Source organism: Mesoplodon mirus (genome assembly GCF_964341445.2).
Source record: "Mesoplodon mirus genome assembly, chromosome: 2".
Classification (NCBI taxonomy): domain Eukaryota; kingdom Metazoa; phylum Chordata; class Mammalia; order Artiodactyla; family Ziphiidae; genus Mesoplodon; species Mesoplodon mirus.
Window position 1 is genome coordinate 204,022,027 of NC_138977.1, and position 23,614 is coordinate 204,045,640.

Consider the following 23,614-nt stretch of genomic DNA (forward strand, 5'->3'; position numbering starts at 1 on the left):
TCACTCCTGCTTCCCGCGCTGCGCGAATATTTCTCCTCTAAGGGGCTGCCTGACTCACTCCTGATTGGTTGCGCGAGTCCGGGACTTAAACTTTCAGCCAATAAAAAAGGGCATGGAGAGTGACGCACGGAAACGTCACGGGAATTCCCCCCTCCCGGGGGCCGAAAAGGGGCTTTCCCGGCTGGAGTCCTGGTGGTTGGAGAGGTGCCGCGACCCGTCCGAGGTGGGTCGGACAAGGAGAGAATCCGGAACCGGAGCCGCCGCCGCGGTGAGTGGCTGGGTTCAGACCCCTGGGTGGCGGGACGCCGGGAAGGGCAGGAGGAGGGCCCTTAGCTGACCGAGCCCCAGAGCTTAAGAGCGGCATCTGCACACTCCAGAGAGAACGCACACGAACAAGACATGCGGATACACATCAATATCCCTGTACAAAGACGCGGGCCGTACGTACATCTACACATATGCCGGCGGGTGCACAGGGTCGTCCGTGCACTCAGACTCGCACACACATGCACACGCAAAACACACTCACCCGTGCACAGGTGCCTGGACCCATACCCTTCACGCAGAAACTCAAAGATATGTTCACCTGTGCCCTTACATACATGCTCAGACATGTGTCCACACTGATTAGTTTAAGGACGCTCACCTGTACACGCATGTTCACACCATGCACACACAAACACATGGGCCGAAACACACTTGTAAACCTGTGATGCAGACACATACATGTATTACACACGGCTGGGACTGGGGGGGCGTGGGCCCCCAAAGCAGGTGCGGTGTGGGAATCAACAGCTGTACAGATGTTTCGGGGAGAGGGAATAGAGGAACCCATCCCAAGGAGGAGACACCTTTCCTCCCGTGGCCCCAGAGACCGGTTCTCGGGGCAGAACCCCGGGGCCCCCGACTGGGAAGAGCCCCCGCCTACAGACCTTCGGGGAGAAGGCCTTCTTACAGTAGGAATATCCCCCCAAAACCCCCCGGGGTGAATCAGCCGTGGCCTCTCTCGGAGTAGAAAATCCCGAGGTTGCTCCAGGACGGGGGAGGGGAAGGGGACGGGAGGCGGGCCTGGCCCCGGACTAGTAGCCTCCCCCGGCCTTGAAAGACCCTCCAGTCCCTGACGCCTGCTCTGGAGGGAGGAGGTGGCCCCCAACCCCGCGGGGCCTTCTTTGGGTCTGGCCGCTCCTCAGCTTGTAGAGATGTTGCGGGGGCCCGCAGGCCAGCGAGAAGACCTCGCGCCCCTCCCGCCTCGGGGGCGTGGCCAGTGGCGTCATTTCCAGGCCCGCCCCCTCCGGCCCCGCCTCCCCGTGGTATTTTCGGGACTTTCCTAAGCTGTTCTAACTTTCCTGCCCCTTCCCCGGGCCGGCCCAGCCCAGCTCCAGATTTCGCCCTCCACCGGATCTTGCCCGCCACACCCGGACGGGTAGCTGGAGGAGATCGGACCCTCCCCCAAATTTGGGCCCCCCTCTTCCCCCAACTCCTGTCCTGATCTGTCTCTCCCTACCCCCGCCACTCCTCCCCACCTAAGGCGGGCGCCTGAAACTCTGGGGAACAGGACCCGCCGAAGCCACCGGACAGAGCCGGGCCTAGCCCAGAGACATGGACAGTTGCTACGACCCAGTGAGTCACGCCGCCTGGCCCCAAAGCCAGCCGTCTGCCCCCCCGTGCCTGTCTGCTTGTCTGCCCGTCTTTCGGAGTGCCATCTACTCCCCGACACCTGTAATGTCCTCAGATTATCTCACCCTGCCTGTCAGTCAGTCTGTCTACAAACTGCTTACAGTAGGAGCTTTCATATGGGCCTGGGGAGGAGAGGGAGTCATTCCCGAGGGCTTACAGAGCTGAGAGGTGGAGGGTTCTGGGGGTGGCTCAGAATCAGCTGCCACCCCAGTCTGTCTCCAAACCAGGGTCTGGATGGCATCATTGAATATGATGATTTCAAATTCAACCCGTCCACTGTGGAGCCCAAGGAGCCAGCCCCAGAGACAGGTTAGTAAGTCCCCTGACCTCCCCTTGTCTTGGAGGGAGGGGAAGGGAGGAGCATGTGCCCTCTGCCTTGGGAATGGGCTCAGAGATCCTGGCTCAGCAAGGCCCCTCTGTCCCCAGCTGATGGCCCCTACCTGGTGATCGTGGAACAGCCTAAGCAGGTGAGCGAGTAGAAGGGATAGTGTGGGATGGCTTCAGCTTTGGGGGCGAGTGGGGTAGTTGCAGCTGGGTGGCCACAGGTAGGGTAACTGACACAGACCAACTTAGGGTTGGGATGGGTAGCTGCTGCTGATCACAGTGGTGTGGTTGTGATTCAGGATACACACATCCAGTCATTATGGTCACTGCTGGCTCGGGGGGACGGGGGGGGTGGTGTCTCTCCTGGTCACAATGTCACTGTGCCCTGGCACCTTCAGCGAGGCTTCCGATTTCGATATGGCTGTGAAGGCCCTTCCCACGGAGGACTGCCAGGTGCCTCCAGCGAGAAGGGTCGGAAGACTTATCCCACTGTCAAGGTAAGCCAGGATAGTGCTGGAGGGTGGGCTAGTGGACAGTGTTCATGGGCATTACTGACAGCCCTCACCCCTCACAGATCTGTAACTACGAGGGACCGGCCAAGATCGAGGTGGACCTGGTAACACACAGTGACCCGCCTCGTGCTCACGCCCACAGTTTGGTGGGCAAGCAATGCTCGGAGCTGGGGGTCTGCGCAGTGTCTGTGGGGCCCAAGGACATGACTGCCCAGTAGGTGCCCCCTACCCCTGGTCCCCACTGGCGTGCCCCCTCATTGCTTGCCAGTTCTAGGCCCCAGCCCACCTCTGTGAGCTTAGCATCTGACCAAGGGGAGAGACCCTGGTTGGCCCTAGAACCCAAGGCCCCAAGTGAAAACTAGAAAAGCTTCCTAGAGGAAGTAGGGCTGAGCTGAGCCCTGGCAGTGGGGAGGGTGCCTCAGGAGAAAAGAACTGCCTGCAAGGCCTCTGACTCCTCCCCTCCCCTACCCAGATTTAACAACCTGGGTGTCCTGCATGTGACCAAGAAGAACATGATGGAGATTATGATACAAAAACTTCAAAGACAGCGGCTTCGCTCCAGGCCCCAGGGCCTTACGGGTATGGAGGAGATGGAGGGAGTCATGGGAGGTGGTCATGGAAGGAGTAGAGAAGGAGGAGGAGTCCAGGGGTCACATGTGTGCCCGCTGCCCAGAGGCCGAGCGTCGGGAGCTGGAGCAGGAGGCCAAGGAGCTAAAGAAGGTGATGGATCTGAGCATTGTGCGGCTGCGCTTTTCTGCCTTCCTTCGAGCCAGTGATGGCTCCTTCTCTCTGCCCCTGAAGCCAGTTATCTCTCAGCCCATCCATGACAGCAGTGAGTATCCTGATCACCTGGGGCCTGGGCGCCAGAGGGAGCATGGAGGGCAACCTTGAACTGTGGAGTCAGATAGGCCTGGGTTTGAACTTGGCCTCACCATGTATGAGCTGAGTGATCTTGAGCAAGTCATTTCCCCTCTCTGAGTATGGCTTCCATCTTGAGTAAATGAAGATACTAGCAGTTCCTGTACCTCTTGGGGTTGTTCAGATAATACAAAGCCCCTGGCTCCATAATTGGGACCATGGCTATTATATCCTCTCAAGTAATTGATATCCCATCTCCATAGAGTCTCCTGGAGCCTCAAACCTGAAGATTTCTCGAATGGACAAGACAGCTGGCTCTGTGCGGGGTGGAGATGAGGTTTATCTGCTTTGTGACAAGGTGCAGAAAGGTGAGGCTGGAGCCTAGGCTGGGAGCTAGGGATGTTGGGTATCAAGCTTGGGGACCAGGACAGCTTCAGGACAAATGGCCCTGGAGATTCTACTAGGAGCTGTGGCCAAACTTCAATTTCCCCTGTAGATGACATTGAGGTTCGGTTCTATGAGGATGATGAGAATGGATGGCAGGCCTTTGGGGACTTCTCTCCTACAGATGTTCACAAACAGGTACCCTAGGGTCAGGGCTGGGCCTGAGCCCAAACTAGGCCAAGGCCTTAATACACCTTATGTTCTCCTTCCCCATAGTATGCCATTGTGTTCCGGACACCTCCCTATCACAAGATGAAGATTGAGCGTCCTGTAACTGTGTTCCTGCAACTGAAACGCAAGCGTGGGGGGGATGTCTCTGACTCCAAACAGTTCACCTATTATCCTCTGGTGGAAGGTGGAGCTGGGCTGAAGATCCCACGGGGGCTGGAGGGTGGGGGCTTGGCTGGAGGGTCCCAAGAACTAGATCAGGGGACCCATGAGTCAAATCAGCAGTAGGGAAGGTCCCAGGAAGAGGTGACACTGGGAGCCAGCCTGAGGGCTTTCAGGGGAAAGGCCATTACCAAACATGGGACAGGGCTCTTGAGGCAAGGCGTGAGTTGGGGTTTTAACATCTCATTTGCCTCTCCCCCCAGACAAGGAGGAGGTGCAGCGGAAGCGGAGGAAAGCCTTGCCCACCTTCTCCCAGCCCTTTGGGGGTGGCTCCCACATGGGTGGAGGCTCTGGGGGCCCGGCTGGGGGTTATGGAGGAGCTGGAGGAGGAGGTGAGTGCTGGTGGCAGGAAGGGGAATGGATGAGGGAGGGGTAAAGGGGAGAAAAGTTGTGGGGGAAGAAATCTGGAAGAGTCCTCCTGGTGCCCCCTCCCCACAGTCCTGCCTGTGTCCACAGGTGGCAGCCTCGGCTTTTTCTCCTCCTCCTTGGCCTACAGCCCCTACCAGTCCGGTGCGGCCCCAATGGGCTGCTACCCGGGAGGCGGGGGCGGGGCGCAGATGGCCTCCGAGGCGCCTAGAGTGGATGCTGGGGAGGAAGCAGCAGAGCCGAGCTCCCCCGCCGGGACCCTCCAGCGCGAACAGCAGGCCCCGGAGCTGCTGCATCGAGGTATGGCCTCGGGAATCCAGGCGGTCGGGACGCTGCGGGTGGGGACCTAGCCCACGCCCACAGCCCCTGTCGCCCCCAGCCCGGGAATACAACGCGCGCCTGTTCGGCCTGGCGCAGCGCAGCGCCCGAGCCTTGCTCGACTACGGCGTCACGGCAGACGCGCGCGCGCTGCTGGCGGGACAGCGCCACCTGCTGACCGCGCAGGACGAGAACGGAGACACGTAGGTGGGAGGGCGGGCGGCCAGGCGGGCGGGGTCCTGGGCTTGGCGCGGGTGGAAGGCCGTGAGGTGCGGGGCGGGAAAGGGACTTAAAAAGAGCCAGGGCTCTAGAGTTGGACACACCCGGTTTCAAGTCTGGCCTCGCTATGCTCTAGTTTTGTCCAAGATACTTAATCTCTGCACACTTCAGTTTTAAAGGGGCACAATAATAGTACGTACTTAGCGCAAAAGGTGCTCGGAAGTATTAAGTTCAGGTGCAGCGATGTCCTTGGAGATGTCTGGGCTGGACGGGGCCGAGGGAGAGAGGTTGTGGAGGTGGCGGGGTTTTGAGAGTGAAGGATGCTGAGTTGCTGGGCTTGCTAGGCCAGAGTCTCACTCCCCAACCCTCAGGCCGCTGCACTTGGCCATCATCCACGGGCAGACCAGCGTCATCGAGCAAATAGCACACGTCATCTACCACGCCCCGCACCTCGGCGTTGTTAATCTCACCAACCACCTGCACCAGGTGAGGGGGTAGGGGTTGGAAGTCAGGTGGGCCGAGGCCAGGAGCAGGCCTGGCTCACTCTGCCTGCCTCCCCAGACGCCCCTGCATCTGGCAGTGATCACTGGGCAGACCAGCGTGGTGAGCTTCCTGCTGCAGGTGGGCGCAGATCCAGCACTGCTGGATCGGCATGGAGACTCAGCCGTGCACCTGGCACTTCGGGCACGTGCCAGTGCCCCTGACCTGCTGCGCACCCTGCTGCGGAGTGGGGTTCCCAGCATGCCCCAACTCTTGCATGTGCCAGACTTCGAAGGTGAGTTCATCACCTGGACCAGCGGGCAAAGGTGGGGACCAGGGAGGGTACCTGGTGAGTGCCTGTAGTGGACATGAGGCATCGAGGTCAGATGGTCAAGGGGTCACATTGGGGGCACAGCTGCAGGCTGAGCATCCTGTGTCACTAGGGCTGTACCCAGTACACCTGGCGGTCCGTGCCCGAAGCCCCGAGTGCCTGGATCTGCTGGTGGACCACGGGGCTGAAGTGGAGGCTGCAGAGCGGCAGGGGGGCCGAACAGCCCTGCATCTAGCCACAGAAATGGAGGAGCTGGGGTTGGTCACCCATCTGGTCACCAAGGTGGGACTGAGGATTGTGGAAGGCATGGAGCCAAGGGTGTGGAGGGACTAGGGATGGGGAGGGTGTGGCGGAGGGACAGCCAATCAGTCGGTGCTGTGATCAACCACTCCTTTGCACCCCACAGCTCCGGGCCAACGTGAATGCCCGTACCTTTGCGGGAAACACACCCCTACACCTGGCAGCTGGACTGGGATCCCCGACCCTCACCCGCCTCCTTCTGAAGGCTGGTCAGTCTCACTCTCAGGGGCATATGAACAGGGCTGGGGGGAAGGAAAGGGGGGGCCTCCCAGTCCCCCCACTTTGCATCCTTAATGTGGGCTCCTGTTGTACCTCTCCATGACTACCCCCTCACCCAGGTGCCGACATCCACGCAGAGAACGAGGAGCCCCTGTGCCCACTGCCTTCGCCCCCCACCTCTGGTAGTGACTCAGATTCTGAGGGCCCTGAGAGGGACACCCGAGGCAGCTTTCGGGGCCACACACCTCTTGACCTCACTCGCAGCAGCAAGGTGAGGCCAGCCTGGGACTAGAAGTACCAGGGGATGGGGCAGCTGGGTTTATAGATGTGTCCTGAGTATCTGGTACCTGGGCTTAAGGACTGTGATGGGAGGTAGTCAAGGCTGAGGCTGTCTCCCCAGGTGAAGACCTTGCTGCTAAATGCTGCTCAGGACACCATGGCGCCCCCCCTGACCCCACCTAGCCCTGCAGGTGAGATCTCCCCACCCATTGCCAGACCCCAGACCACTGCTCACAGAGGTCTCTTCTTCAGGGCCACTCAAGGAGGTCTCCCTTCCTCCATCCCTGTCCTCCGTCCATTGCCCCCAGTGGCCCTTCCTGCCTTATCTGTCAGGTTACCATGTGAGAAAGGTGGCATTCAGCTGTGTTTTTGCCCATCTCCGGGGGGTAACTAACACGTTATGTGTGTGTCCCCCTCAGGGCCAGAGATGCCACTCGAGGATACAGTCCTACAGAACCTGGAGCATCTGCTAGATGGGCCAGGAGCCCAGGGCAGCTGGGCAGAGCTGGCAGAACGGCTGGGTCTGCGCAGTCTGGTGGACACGTATCGAAAGACAGCCTCACCCAGCGGCAGTCTCCTACGCAGTTACAAGGTCAGTCGGTCCCTGTCCCGTGCTCCATGCCCCAATCTCAGATCTCTGGTGCTTCTTTGGGGACACCACACCCTAACCATAACTCAAGTCTCATGCCTCTTCCTTCTTCTCAGCTGGCTGGTGGGGACTTGGCGGGCCTACTGGATGCCCTGTCTGACATGGGCCTGGAGGAGGGAGTGAGGCTGCTGAGGGGTCCTGAGACCCGAGAAAAGCTGCCTAGCACAGGTAAAGGGGCCCTACCTGAAAGGTGGATCTGGGCTTGGAGGGTGGGAGGCCTGAGGCCTTGACTCTTCCCTATGCCCTTCCCTGTGTCCACTCGCCCAGCAGAGGTGAAGGAGGACAGTGCATACGGGAGCCAGTCGGTGGAACAGGAAGCAGAGAAGCTGGGCCCCCCTCCTGAGCCACCAGGAGGGCTCTGCCACGGACATCCCCAGCCTCAGGTGCACTGAACTGCTGCCCACCCACCAGCCCCCTTCCTGGGCCCCTCTGTACAGTGTCCCCACCTATTCCAGTTCTTATTTAACACCCCGTGCCCACCCTTCAGTTGGGGCAAATAAAAGATTCTCATGAGAAAGGGAGGGGGCGTGGCCTCCTCCCCAACTTAGAGCAGCCCCTGATGTGTGTGACTTTTGTTCCTGGGAACCAAATGCCTATCCTGGCCTCAGGCCAGGCACTGGAGAGAGGCGGCGGCCCAGCCAGCAAGTCTAGAGCAGTTTTAATGGAGGTGGAGGCTATACAAAGGGCAGGACCCACTGAAGGAGGGAAAGCAAGGCCATGCTGCCCCCGGCCTGTGCATAGGGCCTCAGCGTGGACACCCTTCCGCCACCTCTGGAAAGAGCGGGTGAGCCCTCATGGAAGAGGGAGGGAAAACCAGCTCAGCCCCAACTCCTGGCTTCTGTCTGAGCCAGGCCCCAGGGTGGAGGGCGATTGCTGGTGTCAGGGGTGGGGTGTCTCAGCAGAAGCGTCAGGTCTCCCCCACAAAAAAAAAAAGCATCAAAAGTCTAGGGGCCCGGGCCCCTCCCATCCCAGTCCCCTGTACGAAAAAGTGCAAAACATTATCACAAAAAGGGGGTCTCAGAGGGGCCCTTAGCCTAAGGCTCCTGAGGCCCGTGCCCTAGCCCTGCCCTGCCCCGGACACCGCGTCCGGCGCGGTCAGGCCCTGGACCGAGGGGCCCTCCCAGGCGGCCCGAGGCCGGCCCGGGCTCAGGCAGGGCCCTGTCATGCAGGTGCCTGGTGGGCACCGCCCCCCCCCCCCAACTCCCACCCGCAACTCAGGGCTTCCACCGCCCACTGCCTGCCCCTGCGCGAGACTCTGGGCCAGGACACTGAGCCCGGGGCTGGCTGGAGGTGTTGGGCTGCGAGGAGGGACTGGAGTGAGGAGGGAGGAGTCCGTCTTCCATGCTCCCAGCCTGGGCCAGTGCTGCCTCTACCGCATCCAGCTCTTCACTGCCCGCCTTCAGCTTGACCCGAAGCAGCGCTGCATATGTGCCATAGCGAGATTTCTGAGGCAGAGGGGCAGGGGTGAGCCTGCTGTCCGCTGTCTGCCCAGCCCACCCCCATCTGGAGCAGGGAGGGACCGCCAAAGAAGGCTAGGAGATGCCACATTCTTGCCTACCTCTGAAGCCCCAAAAGCCCCCAAGGACTGACTGTGACATGATCCCTGGGTGGTTTGGTGACCTTCTCTGGGCTCTCTCTAGACTCAACTGTAACAGCTAATGTTTCTTGAGCCTTTACCAGAGTTGGCAAAACTGAGCACTTAACAGACATCATCTCATTTTATTTCCCTAGTGGGGACGGAATGCTGTCCCTGTCCCACAGAAGAGGAAACTGCAGCTCAGAGGGATTAAGCAGTCTGCCCAGGGTCACTCAGCTAGTCCCACTCTTAGAGTCCATGCCATGAATCACTGGTCTGAGCCTCTGTATGGGGACACAGAGGTCCCACCAGTGGAGCAAGGAGCCACGGAGGTGCCCGGGCCGGGAGGCTCACCTCAAACTCCAGATAGGCCTCCTTCTGCCGCTGTTCCTCAGCCTCCTTGCCCCGGGCCTTCTTGCCCAGATGGGCAGCCCGGTGCTGCCGCAACTCACTTGCCATGGCCTTCAGCTTGGCCTCGTGGGTCCGCATCTGCTCCTCCTAGAGGCCAGGGGAGTATGGTCACTCTGGCAGAGACAGTGCCTTTGTGCAAGTTTTTAGAAAAGGTGCCCCATCCTTTGGATGAACAAAGCACCATGTCTGGGTTACCCAACAGTATTTCAGCCTCTGCACGCCCCCCCGTGGCCCATGTCCTGGTGCACTGGACATCTACGTGTATCATTCACAGCGGCCTGGAGTGCAGTCGGCCTAGGCCTGCCTCACTCCGTCCCGCTGGCATCAAGTGGACAGAGCTGGGGGTACCTGGGGGAGGCGGGTGGCAGCACTGGGCAGCAGAGGGCGGCTGAACTTCTTCTGGGAACTGACAGCAGCTGGGAAGGGGGGTGCGGAGAACATAGCAGCCACCACATTGATGCGAGTGATCCAGGACTGCATCTGCTCCAGGCTCCTGGGGAGACAGCACAGCCATCTGGGCCCAGGGTTCCATCCAGGGATGCCAGTCCTGGCCTGAGAAGGAATGAGGCAATCCAGGGACAAGGGATGGGAGCAAGCTGGGAGTGGAGTGAAGGGGTCTGGGATGGGCAGGAGGAGGGCACTCACGGGGCCTGGAAGAGGAAGACCCGCCAGTCAGCGGTGCGCAAGTAGAAGACGTGGGGCCTCTTGCTGTAGTCACTGGCACGCGTGGCCAGTGCGTGGTGGATGCTGATGGCATTCTTTAGCTCAGCCTCCGACGGGGCCTCCCCAGGCTGGTACTCCTCCTGTGGGGTGCCCATCTCGTCCTGGCTACAGTCCCAGCCCAGCCCGCCCCGCCCCCACTCCCTCCCCTGAGCCAGCTCAGCCCCAGCCCCTTGAGCTGGCCCCGCACCTTCTGCAGGTAGAGGATCATGCCCTTGAGGATCCCGTGGAAGTTCTTCCAGCCCCGCTTGCCCCGAGGTGCTGGGGGGAAGGAAGACAACTCAGGGGGGCCTGAGACAGGCCCACTCCCATCCATCCCCCAGGCCTTCCCACCTGGCCACGTACTCTTCCTGCAGTCAGGGTCTGCGTGCACCTTTCGCACCAAGGCCCCGTGCTTGTAGACTGCGGCCCCAGGCTCGGGAGTCAGGTCCAGGAAAGGGCTGGAGCCGCTGCCACTGCCCCCGCTGACTCTCTTGATGACCTTGGGGTTGGGGTCGGCCAACTCAGACAGAGAGCGTCTCAGCTCCTCCTCGTCTCTGCAGGTGTGATCACCTCAGAGGGGGCTGGCCGTGGAGCCACGACCCCCCCTTCAGGCCCGGCCTCTGCCACCCAGGAAAGCTCCTCCAGTGTCTGTGAAGAAGGGGCTGGGGGGACTGCCCCTCTCATAGGGCGTGGCTCCCCTCAGCCTGAGGCTCCTGGAGCCACATTTCCGGGCTCAGACCAGGTTGCACCAGGGTGTAGCTGTACCTCCCCACTCAGATCAGGGGTCCTCGAGGCAGCATGTCTTTGCCCCCAGATTAGAGTTCCCAAGGGTAGGGCCACGTCTGTCCCTTCCTCCCCTCACGTGTACGGCGCCCCATCCTCTCCATTTCTGCACACACACACACACACACACACACACCCCTCACTCCCTTCTCCACCAGAGCAGACACATGTCTGAATCAGCTTCTCAACCACACCCAGCACCAGGCTTTACTCGTAGCTTGCTGGCTAAATGGTGGCGGAAGGAGCTTCCTAGTACCTCCTGGTCTGCAGGCTCTGTCAGCTATCATCTAAAGAATCTGATTCTATTTTGTCACTCCCTCGTCAAAAACCTGCAGTAGCTCCCTACTGCCTTCCACCTGGAGCCTACACTACCTCCTCACCAACACTGTCTCTCTCCTGCCGCTCTCCATTCCAGCTAGCCTGCCTCCTCTTGGTCTCCTCACCCCACACTCGTTTCAGCCATCACACATTGGCCTCCCAAATACCAACTTCCCTCTTTCTCTGCCCAAACAATGCTTCCTCTCTGTCAAGGCTTGCCCTGAGACCAATCCTCACAGAAGCTTTCCCTGATCCCCCCTGTACCCCAGTCCTGAGCTTTGCCTCCTCTAAGGTCTTCTCTCCTGCAGACTGGGAGCTCCCAGCTAAACTGAGCAGTGACTGGACTCTCAGCAGATACCAGCAAGTAGGAGTGATCTATTGACCGTTTAGATGAGGGCTCTACCTCAGACTGGGGGACTCAAGACTAAAACTAGACCTCCTCCCTCAGTCTAGACTCTTCCAAGACTTAACTCTGAGTCTTTCTGTTTCCACTGGGGTTGCCAAGAGTAGACAATTCTGTGACACTCTGGGCTCCCTAGGACCCAGGAGGAGGCTCTCCCTCTACTGGTCGGGGCCCTACCTCCAGAGACTTCTACTTTCCCACTTGGGTGCCAAGAGACCTCCCCCCATTTGTTTCAGCACCCTCATCCCCGGCCAGCTGACAATGGCCACCCACCCCAACCCAGCTTGTCATAACAACCCAGCTAGAGACAAGACACAGAACCCCACGTCCAGGCGGGCACCTCCAAAAAAGGAAGTGAGGCAGCCTCACTGCCTCTCGTGCTCTCACCCGCCTCCCCGGCTCCACAGCGCCAGGATTCACTCGGCCCATCTCAGTGCTCTCAACCTCTCCAGGCAGCCCCTTCCCGACGTCCCATCCCACCCCCTCACATGCCCCAGGACTCACATGGCCCACTGCAACTTTTCATTCTTGATGGAGCTGTACAAGGCCTGCAGAGGAAGGAACAAACCAGGGGGGTGGGGGTCAAACCTGGGGGGGAGGTGCACCAATGCCAGAGCTCAGAGCCCTCCCTCCAAGTTTGGGGGAGGAGACAAAACTGGGGGTGGCGATGGGCAGCAGGGTGTAATGACTGACAGGCTCTAGAACAAGGTACTAGGACCCAGGCCCAGGTTTGCCACTTGAGCTGCATGACTTTGGACAAGTCTCCATGGGAAGAACAAACGTAGCACCACACGGTCGTTTTATTTGTTTTTTGGCCACGCAGTGTCTCAGTTCCCTGACCAGGGATAGAACCAGCACCCCTGCACTGGGAGCTCTTAACCACTGGACCGCCAGGGAAGTCCCGGTACGTGTTTACCATAGGGCAAGCAACTAACACAGGACATCCTGGCGTAAGGTTTATGTACGATAAACAGCAACGGCTATTATCTTTGCCGTTGTTACTGTTAAGAGTCGTCCTATTCAGAACCTGGGTGGGGGAAGCACAGTCCCAGAAGGAATGGAAAAGAGCAGCCTAAGAAGCTCTCCCTTCCCCAACCATGTGTTTTGGCCTATTTCGACAGGATAAACCCACACAGGGCATACGGGGAAACTGAGGCCCAGGAACAGGACTCTACCTGTCACCTCCCTCCTTGGCTAACAGAGAACACACTCCCATGGCTCCCATCCCCAGTGCAAGCTGAGATCTTCGCCCAACCCAGAGAGCCCCACCAAGCCAAATGCCAGAGTGGTCCAGCCCCCTGCCCACGCACATACTTCATGTTCCTGCAGAGTGGACACTAGTCTAAAAGACAATAGTTTTAGCTTCCAAACCCTGCACACTCCAAACTCCCTGTGAATTCCCGAACCAGTCACTTGCCTCTGTACAGTTGGCCTGGGGGACCTGCAGGGGCCTTGGGGTGGTTGGAGGAGAGGATGGGTTCCAGTAGTGGCATAGGGGACCCCTCTTCTTGGGAGTAGCCTGCAACGTGGGTTCACACCAGTGCCTCCCACTGTGGGGGCGCTTCCACCAGCCTGTCCGTGAGTGGGTGTGTCCCCAGCACGTGCGGCTAAGCGTGTGGCGTGTGATGCCTGCGTGCGAGGAGTTGGATGCAGTGGTGACGTCGGCACCTTCTCCAAGATGGGACACAGCCCCCCGCTGCCCACACAACACGGTCTCTGACTCTTTCACTGTCCACTGCTATACCCAACCACAAGGCTAGCCAAGCACCCCACATGGGCACACCCTGACCTGGCCGGGGGCAGGTACACCTCCACCCCACAGCACAACCCAGTCAGGTGCATACTCAGCCCTCCCAGCACCACCCCGACCAAACTCAGCAAGGCGCAGACCCTAAGCCCTCACACTCCAACTCTCGGGCCAGGACGTGAAGTGGCCACCGAAAGCCAACCTGAGGTCCTTGTCTCCAGCCCTGCAGTTCATCCCCTGCCCCTCTCGGCACTTCCTTTGGCCCACAACGTCTTCCTTCGAAAATTCCTAAACCCCACAGGTGAGCTCCGTCTCATGCTCTCATCTAGAAGGCCCAAAGACCCTTTGGTCTGCGATCCCCAACTTGATCCGAGGGTCTCTGCCCTACCCCCACCCCATGCCCACCCCTGGCTACCCGTGGGCTCTGTCCGTGTCGGGCTCCCTCCTCGGCTTGCGATGCTTTCGGCGCCTCCCTCAAGCCGCCCCCTCAGTCGCGTGCCGCCCTCAGCAACCCCCTCGGTCGCCCCCAGCCTGGCGTGGGCCGCGGCCCCACCGCCCTCACCGCCTTTTTCTTCTTGCGGCTCTGCAGGCGGCTGACCACCAAGTCGGTGTAGAGCACGGGCTTGAGACTGCGCGAGCGCTGCGGCCAGCCATAGCACAGGGTCTCCGCGCCGCGGTGGGTGCGCCCGTAGCGCACGGAGCACAGCGAGCGCGAGCGCAGCCGCCCGGCGCTGCTGTGGATGCTGTTGACACCGATCATGCTGGCCCGGCCGGCACGCCGCGGTCCCCGGCCATGCCCCCGTCCGGCCTCGGCCGCGGACGGCCCGCGGACGGCTCCCCCGACAGCCGGCGCGAGCGGCCCGGCCCGGCCCGAGCCCGGCCCGGCTCGGCTCCCACCGACGCGCGGAGCGCTCAGCGGCGGCGGCGGCGACGCGGTCTGCTCTGCAGCTCGGCGAGAGCGGGCGGGGGGGCGTCAACGGAGAGGGGAGGGCGAGGGCGAGGGGCGGGGACGGCGCAAAATGGAGACGTCCGACCGAGAGGAGGGCCCGCCGCGCGCCGTCACGGGGGAGGCGCCTGGGAGGGCCGGTGGGGCGGGGTGGCCTGCTCTAGAGGTGCTGGGAGGTTAGGGCTGTGAGGTGGGCTGTCCCTGTAGGGTCTGGAGCGCTCTCCTGGCTCGTCAGGGTGCGGTGGTGAGGAGAAAGATCGGAACGCCTCCTGGCGGCCCTTTTTTACAGAGCCAGGAGGGGCCACGAGGCTAGAGACAGCGGCGCGGGATGGAGACAGCCGTGGAATTACCCAACTCACCGACCCGCAGATACTTCAAATGCCCGAGTATATAATCACCTTCAAACACCCCACTTTACACACACCCCAACTAACCAGATGCACCAATTCACATTCACCTCAACTCACAAACACTACAAATTCAGAGGTACACCTCAAATTTTACAGTCATTAACTCACAGACATACACCCCCTACTCATGGACACCTGTTATAAACCAGATAGTCAATTCGTAGATATACACCCCAACAGAGACACACTCTAAATCATAAGCCCTAAAGCACAAACACACTCCAAGTCAGACAAAGCCCTATGATTCACAGACCCTAAGGCACATATACAAGTCAGCATACACCCCAACTCACTGACGCCCCCCCACCTCACAGTGGACGGCCCTACTCAAGATACGTTCCCAAACTCAGAAGTTCAACACACCCCACGTTCACAGACACGCCCCAGGACACTCCTGTACTGTCACATGTATGCGGTGGCCGGGAGACCCCTTTGACAACTCTGGGGGTTTCAAGGGAGTGCAGGCCTTCTCGGATAAAACGCCACCCGATCTGGAAGAGGAGTGAAGCCAAGGTCCAGGCCACCCCCTCCTCCTCCCATCCTACCCGCTCCAGTGTAGCTAACCCCTCAGGATCTGGCGCCTGGGCGCGGGGCCTGCCCACTAAGGAGCCAGAAGCGCAGTGTGTAGTCCCAGCTTGGTGCTAACTGGCTTCAGGACCCCGGAAAGCCTTTGTCCCTCTCAGGGCCCCCATCTCCGGGTCCCTCCAGTGCAGCGGTACCAGAGAGGCCTTTGTGGCTGTACACCGTGGGGCGGGGGCTGGGCGCGGGGAGGGAAGTGGTGTACCTATGCGCGCCCCACCGCCCTTGCAGAGACCCCCCCCCCTTTCCTCAGTGAACACTGAAGGAGGGGCGCTAACGAAGCCAAAATACAGGGTCCAGGGCCTGCTGGTCACGTGTTTTCGAGAACTGTTTCTCCCCCCTCCCCCACTGTGCGCTGGGACTGCGAGTGCGCATGTTCCGGGAAAGCCAGTCTTGTGGGGGCTGGGGGAGGGGGCGGTCCCCAGGCTGAGTCACTAGAGCCCAGGCTTCCACAGCGGGAACTGGGTGGTGGCAGGCCCCTCCCCGCCCCTCCCTCGGAGGCCTGCTGACAGGTCCCCTGTCCCTCCCCTCCAAAGACCTCTGCCCCGCCCCGCCCCACCCCCCACCTTGAGCAGCTCTTTGGGGAAGTCGCCGCCTTCGTTGAGGCCCTCCAGGTTACCAATGAAGTCTCCGCAGGTCATGCGCTTCCCGATGTTCTAATGGAGGGCACAGAGGCCTCTGAACTTGGGGAGTCCTTCGCTTCCCAGGCCCTGAAGTCTCTGGACGGGGTGTTCCAGGCTCCCTCCCGCCAGCCCCCCTACTCACGTGGCCGTGGAGATCCGTATTGAGTAGCATGAGGGCGCAGGTCAGCGTGTGCGCACCGTCTAGGAGAGAATTGACATTCAGCCTTGGCCACCTCGCAGGGACTCTTCCACATCTATCTTCCTCAATCTTCCAGTTCATCCCCTGCCCCCTTTCAGGAACCCCTTTGGCTCACAACCACACTTTTGTAAGTCCCGGACCCCATTAGCAAACCCCTCTGGAGCAAAGACCTCTCTCTTCCAGTAAATCCCTCAGATGGGACCTCTCCCTCTATTTAGGTCACCCTACCTAGCTCCCTAAGGTTCTGGGGGCAGCCCACTGCTTGCCCCCAACATCAACATGCCTCTGTGTCTATGCAAGCCATTGGGCCCCACACAGTTATGCAGACCAAATAGAATCCCTACTCAGGCTAAGCACTGTCTTGCACATGTATGCAAACAACGGCATGCAAACACACCTGCCACGTGCCTCTTCACAACACACACTAGACCCTACCTAGCACTATACCTGCCCACATGCACAGTTCCACATCTGTGCAGCCGTGCCAGTACTGTCTGCATACATGCATGCTTGCATGCCTGCAAGCTCATGCATTCGGGTACTTCTGCACACACACTCATGCTGCTTTGCACAGATGCAGTGCCCATCTGCCTCAGTGACCAGCCAGGAATGTCCTGCCCCGGGCCTCCTCACCCTCTGAGGACAGGGCTCCAGGATTGCACTGGAAGTATCTCTGGGAGAAGTGGGCCAGCACGCGCTCCCGTTCCTGGGTCTCACCCATTAAGGCCAGCTCCTTCAGAAACACCCTGGGGAGGGGGGAAGAGGGGACATGTCACCTCTACCCAAGGTCCCCTTACCAGGCAGCCCTGGCTCTTGGCCATACCCAGACAGCTTGGGAAAGGGTGACTTCAGGGCAGTTTAGGGGAGTCACGGGGCTCAGAGGAGGCATAACTGAGGCCCTGCACACCAGGCCTGGAGAGTAGGCGCTGCCCTCAAAGGGCTGGACACCCACCTGAGAGCTTGGTCCAGAGTCATGCCCGTGAAGACAAAGAACTTCAGGTACTCGCCAGCCACAAGTTTGCTGAAGTCATTGCTGTGGGCAGGGCAGAGGGACAGGTGGAGTCTCAAGGGGAAGTGTCAAGGGGCCAGGTGGGGTTTACCTAGAGACCTGGGGGTATTAGATACAGGGGATGTGGAGGTGCTGCCCGCAGGATGCATCCCTTTTCCCCCCATTCTCAATCCCAGCCCAGTGCCTTTACTTCTTGCCCAGGTGCCGGGCCACATCCGCCTTCCTGAAGCCGTCTAGTCGGTACAGCCTCTTAGCTAGGCGCTGCGCAGCCTCCAGGTCTGCTTTCTGCCCATTGGACAAGGTGTCTGTGCTTCCCAGGGCCAGCCGCTCTGTGCTGTCCAGCTCTGAGTCCGAATCGGACACGAGCTGGCTCAGGGGCGGTTCACTGCCAGGGTAGAACACCAGCTCAGAGGTGGGGCAAGCCCTCGGGGGCCATCCAGATCCTTTCCTTCCTCTGCCTCCAGACCCAGTAGACAGAGGAGGGAAGACTGGGACATGGGGAAGGCATTTTTCTTTTCTCCAGAGAAGGAGATTCCTTCCATCAGCCTACTCCATCATTACCACCTCTCTGTGGAAGTCCTGCCTCAAATCTAACCCACATCCATGTTGCTGCTTTGGGAGTTCTGGCTGCTTTCCCCAAAGCTCCCTAAGTTTGCTATTAGACATAGATTCCCCATCCCCACACTGGACCTACTCAGGACAGAGTCCTCTGTGTCTGAGACTATGGGCAAAGATAGGATAGATGGACTGGTAGGGAGGAACAGTGGAGGGTCAGACAAAGATGTGAGGGCAGCAGGGACACTCTCCTGCTCCTATGTCTTTCCTCTTCCCGCCTTTTAGGGAGAGGAGCCTCCTCCCGTCCTTCTCTTACACCCTCAAAGAAGCAGGCTCTGGGGTAGAGGGTATTGGGGGTCAGAGTGAATTCCTCATCCCCTGTCTCCTCCTGCCTTCCCCTTCCCACCCCGGCTGCTCTACTCACAAAGCCACCTGTCACCCCAGAGACAGAGGCCGGAAACTCCTAGTTGCTAGGCAACGCTGTCTCCCTGGCCACCCCCTCCTGTTGCCATGGCTTCAGTGACTGAGAGGGTAGCTGGCAGAGGGGAGAGCAGAAAGGTTAGACTGGTGAAAGGACTTTCTGGAGAAGGGTGAGAGACTCTAGATTGGAAGGGGGAGGTGACATGGGAGGGAAGCAAAAGGAGAAGCTGGTGGCTGCATCTTTGGGAGAAACCTCCAGGCTGGCTGAGGGTAAGATCAGAAGAATTCTAAGCAGGTTAGAGGCTCTGTCTGGGGAGGGAAGGGCCCTTCTAGAGAAAGAGGAGGGTGTCCTCTAGAGACCCTTCAATCCTAAACCATGGTTTCGCAAGTCACTGGATCTGAGACCAAGGGGGCAGGCTGTGAGGGGCTACCACTCACAGCCAATGGAAGTAGTCCTCCAAATGAGAAAACACATCTGTATCCCCTAACCACCCCTATCAGGGGTCAGGAATATAAACTACATCTTCACACTCAAGCTCTGTCCCTTAGAGCAACTGTTCCTGGGGCCCTGGGCCCTGGGGCCTCAAGTCTGAGGACCCAAAGGAATCACTCACCTGCCCAGGGGAGCTGCCCCCAGTCCATAGCTGTCTTCTGAGTGGCAGGGACTAGGGGGCTCCCTCCTTGGGGCCTGCTTGGCTCCAGCCTCTGCCTCCTCTTCCTCCCCTCTCTGTGTCCAAGGCCCATCAGCAGCAGAGCTGGTACCAGAATCCGGTTCGAGAGGGGCAAGTGGGGCAGGAGCAGGTGGGTCAGGCCTGGGGGCAGGGGGCTGCGGAGGCAGCTCAAAGGTGAAGAAGGGGCTCTGGGTTGGGCCAGGTGAGGCCAGGGCCTCCAGCGAGGCGAGGCTGGTGTAGGAGGTGCCCTTGGCCCGGTGTGACTCCAAGATGGCTTCAAACACACAACTGAAAGAGTCGGGCCCATCAGCCAAGGGGCTGGTCCCAGGTAGAAAGGGCAGAGGCGACTTGAGAGGCCCGGAGTGAGGCATTCGGGTGCCTGGCCTGCAGGGGCGGGGAGGAGAATCTCTGATCAGGGGCCTTCAGGACAGCTCTCAGGTAGCATTTCATTGAACTTTCATACCGACTCTGTGAAGGGGATTATCATCCCCTTTTCACAGGCTCCCATCCCCCGAAAAGAGCCACCCGGGTACGGGGTCCCCACCACAGGTTTGCCAAGCTATTCAGTGCCCCTGGAGCACCCCAGCCCCACCCATACCCAACACCCAATCCCCTTCCTCTCTCACTCCCTGTTAATCTCCCTTTCTCCTCCTTCTCCCTGATCCTCTCCCCTCCTGCCATCCCATTTCTATTTCTGGCAACATCTTAGGAAAAGAAGATGAGGCTCCAGGCTGCAATGGGGTGTGAGACAGAGAGGAAGGCCCCTACCCTCCACGTTCTCCTGCCGGGATCCAGGATCTAGCCTGATGCTCCCGTGCCCCCAGGCTTGATTTTGACCTCAGCCTGTCACTCTGCCCCTGGCCCTCATTAGAACCCCTTTCCTCCTCTATCCTGGCTGCCCCTACCCTCCTGGGCTCTTGCTGATGGTCCCCACACCCCCGACACCCTGCCAGGCCTCAGGCCTCTGTCCGGAATCCCTTCCGAGTGCTACAGCGCCCTGTCAGCACACCGCTTTGTCCTGACATTCCCGGCCCCACCCTTGTCTCTATTCCCGTCCCTTTGAGCCCAGCTCTGGCTCTGGGCCAGTGGGAAGGAGCAAGCCACTTTCCTCTCCCACTCCCCCACTCACCGGGCCCCTTCTGAGGCCTCAAACACCTCGTCGTCCACATCCTCTTCCCCACCTGCCTCATCCTCGTCCTCATTGCCACTGCCCAGGCTGGAACGAGGGCCAAGGCATGGGCCGGGACGTGGGGCAGGTGGGCGGGCAGTGCCAGGCGGGCCCTCAGAGCTGGGCTGACTCTCGATGGCCGAGTCAGCCTCTTCCCGCTCAGCCAGCACCTCATCGATGTCGGTCTCGCGGTAGCACCTCAGGGGCACTGTGTCCAGGTCCGTCTCGGAGTACTTGGCTGCTCGCCCCACAGCCACCCCAGAGCCCTGCCCTGAGCCCACCCCAGGTGGAGATGGGGGGGCCTGCTCTGGGGGCTTAGCACCTGCAGTGTGCACAGGCATCCCGGTCAGGAGGTTATTCAGGTCAGCTCCCTGTCCTGATTCTGTTCTCAGAAGGAACTCTCCCCCACTGCCTCAAACTGGCAGGCAGTTCTCTCACTGTCTAGCCGCCATTCCTCCTGCTACAAACTCAACTTGTTCTTGGTGCCAGTGGAGCTCATTTCAAATCAAGTTCTTATCAAACAGCTTTGAGGGGCCTGAGGGAGACCAGCCTCTTTTCTACTCCAAGGAATGACCCTCGACATCCTGCCACCCCTCCCTCCACTACCCAGCTTCCTCCAAGTGCCCAACCTAGCTGCCATCTCCCAACCCCCTATCATAACACAGATGGATAGACTGAGGCCTAGAGAGGCATTAGCCAACTCAGAAGCCCAGGAAAGAATAGGGGGGAAGTTTAAATGAAGGCTCCCTAGCCCGCCATGGCTGCTGTGGAAAAGGCCCTGTCCTGTTCCCCTTGCCTCAGTCCCAGGCCTTACCTGAGCTGGGGGAGTCCAAAGAGCCATAGAAGAATTCCCATTTGGCTCGCGCGATTCTCTGGGCATGAGAGGAGACTTCTCTGGGTGAGGACCAGGGGTCCCCCTAAGCCAAGGAGGGAGACATAGACACAGGCACCCAGAGATAAAGCCAGACACACAAAGACACAAGAACATGGGACAGAAACACAGAAAGAAAAACATACAGGGACAGAGGTGCAGAGACATAAGGACAAACAAAGAGGGCAAGAAAGAGGGAGATTTAGCACAGATTGAAGGATTCAGAGTGAACAGCTGATAGGCCCAAAACCACCAAGGAGACAAGCCTTGGCCTTTGTTGGGTCTCTGGGGTTCCAGGGAGCCCAAGGGAGATCAAATACCTGGTTAAGGAGTCCAGTGTCAGCAGGTCCTCGGAATAATGTGGCCAGGTGCTCAGAGGGTCCCCCCAGCCCATTGGGGAGAGAGGAGTAAAGACCGTCTGCTCCAACCTGAGGTTGAGCTGGTGGCCCGTGTAAAAGGCCCTGGCTGCCAGGCAGAGCTGAGCCTCCTCCAGCTGGGAGTGGGTCTGATGTGGATGCTTCTAGCCGCAACTTTCGGTTGGAGCCAGGCCCAAGGGCTGGGGTGGGACTGGGAGGAGAGACCCCACCCAGGTCCCAGCTCCGACTCAAGCCTCCGGGAGCAGGTAGCCCATTCAGTGGCCTCACGCTGGCCTTCTCCACAAAGCGGAATATGACCACAGAGCTCCGGGGCCCTGGCGGGGGCTGCCCAATGGGTGAAGAGGGTGCCCAGGGTGAGGGAGCAACACGGGGTGAAGGGGGGCCACGCAGGGGCGTACAGGGCGCTGTCACACGTCCAAGTCCCCGGCCTCGGGGACCTGGACCTGCCACCCGCCGTAGTAGGGAGCCTGTGCTGCCGTACATGCTGGCCGGGGGGCTCTGGGGCACTGGGCCTTCGGGGAGCCAGCGGCGTGGGCATCGTGGCGGGGAGATGGCACAGTCGCCTTCCGAGCAGAAGCGCATGGCACCCTGGGCCATGCTGGGGCCGGGGGTCAGGCTGGGGGGGCAGGGATGGCCAGGCCAGGTGGGGAGTGAGGGGGCAGCATACTCTTCAGACAGGCCTGCAAGAGAGGAAGGGGAGGAGGGGGTGAACTGCTGGGGAGTCGGGTGGACAGGAGAGCAGAGACAGGGAAGGGAAAGCTGGCTGGGGTCACTGAGCACCAGGGGTCTAGCCCATGCCGGGAATATGGCATCATTGATCCCACCCCTGGGGTTGGTGATCAGTCTTCCTGCTGGGGCTACTTCCATGGAGGCCCGAAGAGACAAGAATCGTACCCCCAATGGGCCCCTGGCTCCTCTCCTTTCTGCCTGGGGGCTCTAAGCATCACCCTGGGAGGAGAGAGGAAGGTATTTCAGAAGTTGAGTGAGCCCAGAGTTCCTGTGGCATTTTGGAACTACTTCTGGTGGGGGAGGGGGAAGACTGCTACCCCGCCCTCAGGACCAGAAGTATCAGCCAGCCATCATCATCGCCCAGCCATGGACCTTCCACATTCTCTCTATAGAAGCCCCTCACTCAGGGGGAGAGAACTCAGGCCTCCTGGAAGGAGAGGGAGGAAGAATGGGGGTGGTATATAGGGACATGAGGGGCTGAGAGGCATAGGTGAAAGGGAAGAAAAAGGCCTGAACAGAGGCTCCTCCTCTACTACATACATGCTGAATGGGAAAGGGACATTCTTGTTCTCCTTACAGGTACACATACTCATGCACACACACACATAAGGACAAATAATATCGGTACACAGCTAACACATTCATAGACAACATCCTCCAGCAGACACAGACACAGGCACACACACACATTGCTCAAAGACACACCCTCATACACTCTCACAGTCATAACAAATATGTGTGTAATGGAAAGGCACATGCTTGTTTTACACACACACTGCAATCAAACAGGAACACACAAAGAGATACCCAAATATACACACAGGCCCTCATTCTCCAAGGCACATAGAGACACAGGCATATCAGACACTCACAGACACTTACTGGTCACAGTCACACACATACAGATGCATCCTCACACACATCCGTAAACAGGGACATACACCCTCTCCCCCAACCCCCACCAGTCACTGGTCTCTGTTGGGGGGCAGGGTGAAGGCTGAACCAGACCCTCTCCCCATCTCTCCCCCCACCCCCCAGGCGTATGACAGATCTTGTCCAACCCAGGAAGGACCATAAAGGGGTAAAGGGGCCCCTGGTGGCAATGCAGCGTAGGGGCAAGGGTCAGGAGCAGCAACCTGCCAGGCAGGTTTCTGAAGCTTAATCGGGGCCCAGCGCACCCCCAGTGCAGCCCTGGACTCGAGCCGCCTCAGTACTCACCGCTGCTCGCCTGGAGCTGGGGCCGAGGAGAGGCAGGGGAGAGGCTGGGCCCAGCTCAGCTGTGAAGGCAGCGCGACTCCCGCTTGCTCCCGCTTGCTCCAGGCCCGCCCGCCTCTCAGTCCCTCCTTCCCCCCTACGCGCGGCTCAGAGCTAATCCTCCCCCCCACCCCGCCCTTTCCCGGGGCCCTGAGCCCCGGAGGCTGGCCCCCCTTCTCGACGCTAGGTCCCCGCTGGGCAATCCCGCCAACCTGAGACCCGCCCCTGAGGAGGGGGAGGACGTATGGAACCTCTGGTCTGTTCTTCAGACCCTCACATGACCCACCCCAATCGTGTCCACGTCCCTCTCGTCCACCACCCCGAGCCGCACGCAGGACCCAGCTGCACACGCGTGTCCCGCTCCAGACCCCACGCGTGTCCCTAGGAGGTTGCCACATGACCTGTTACATGCCACATGCGCTCCCGCCCCCACGAGCACGCGGCCGCGCCAGCACACGGTACGAGTGTAGACTGGACCCGCCCCCTAAATCCAGGAG

General features: G+C 59.9%; 3 protein-coding genes across 4 annotated transcripts in view; 1 reads left to right on the forward strand and 2 right to left on the reverse strand.

Annotated features, from left to right (window-relative positions):
* Positions 1-23,614, reverse strand: part of LOC309816317 (uncharacterized protein C10orf95 homolog) — a gene marked incomplete at its 5' end in the record, with an annotated part of 234,588 nt that overhangs the window by 189,142 nt on the left and 21,832 nt on the right. The window lies entirely within an intron of this gene.
* Positions 159-7,910, forward strand: NFKB2 (nuclear factor kappa B subunit 2). Of its 2 annotated transcripts, XM_082633633.1 has the most exons (23): positions 159-268; positions 1,529-1,620; positions 1,905-1,986; positions 2,104-2,144; positions 2,400-2,498; positions 2,576-2,727; positions 2,986-3,092; positions 3,187-3,345; positions 3,635-3,739; positions 3,868-3,953; positions 4,032-4,170; positions 4,409-4,537; positions 4,662-4,871; positions 4,951-5,092; positions 5,480-5,594; positions 5,670-5,883; positions 6,032-6,201; positions 6,326-6,428; positions 6,558-6,709; positions 6,839-6,908; positions 7,137-7,309; positions 7,423-7,534; positions 7,637-7,910. In XM_082633633.1, the coding sequence occupies exons 2-23, from the start codon at positions 1,600-1,602 to the stop codon at positions 7,756-7,758; spliced, it is 2,703 nt and encodes a 900-aa protein (XP_082489759.1). In that variant the 5' UTR covers positions 159-268; positions 1,529-1,599; the 3' UTR covers positions 7,759-7,910. The 2 variants fall into 2 exon arrangements, with proteins under 2 accessions (XP_082489759.1, XP_082489758.1); XM_082633632.1 differs by lacking the exon at positions 159-268 and having other exon boundaries at positions 1,245-1,620.
* On the reverse strand, positions 8,008-21,777 carry PSD (pleckstrin and Sec7 domain containing). Its single transcript, XM_082602250.1, has 16 exons — positions 21,078-21,777; positions 20,701-20,803; positions 19,848-20,208; positions 18,662-19,102; positions 17,263-17,457; positions 17,016-17,096; positions 16,697-16,809; positions 16,007-16,065; positions 15,808-15,897; positions 12,064-12,107; positions 10,419-10,609; positions 10,264-10,334; positions 9,999-10,156; positions 9,702-9,846; positions 9,297-9,440; positions 8,008-8,811 (listed from the first exon to the last, which is right to left on the reverse strand). The coding sequence occupies exons 1-16, from the start codon at positions 21,729-21,731 to the stop codon at positions 8,581-8,583; spliced, it is 3,081 nt and encodes a 1,026-aa protein (XP_082458376.1). The 5' UTR covers positions 21,732-21,777; the 3' UTR covers positions 8,008-8,580.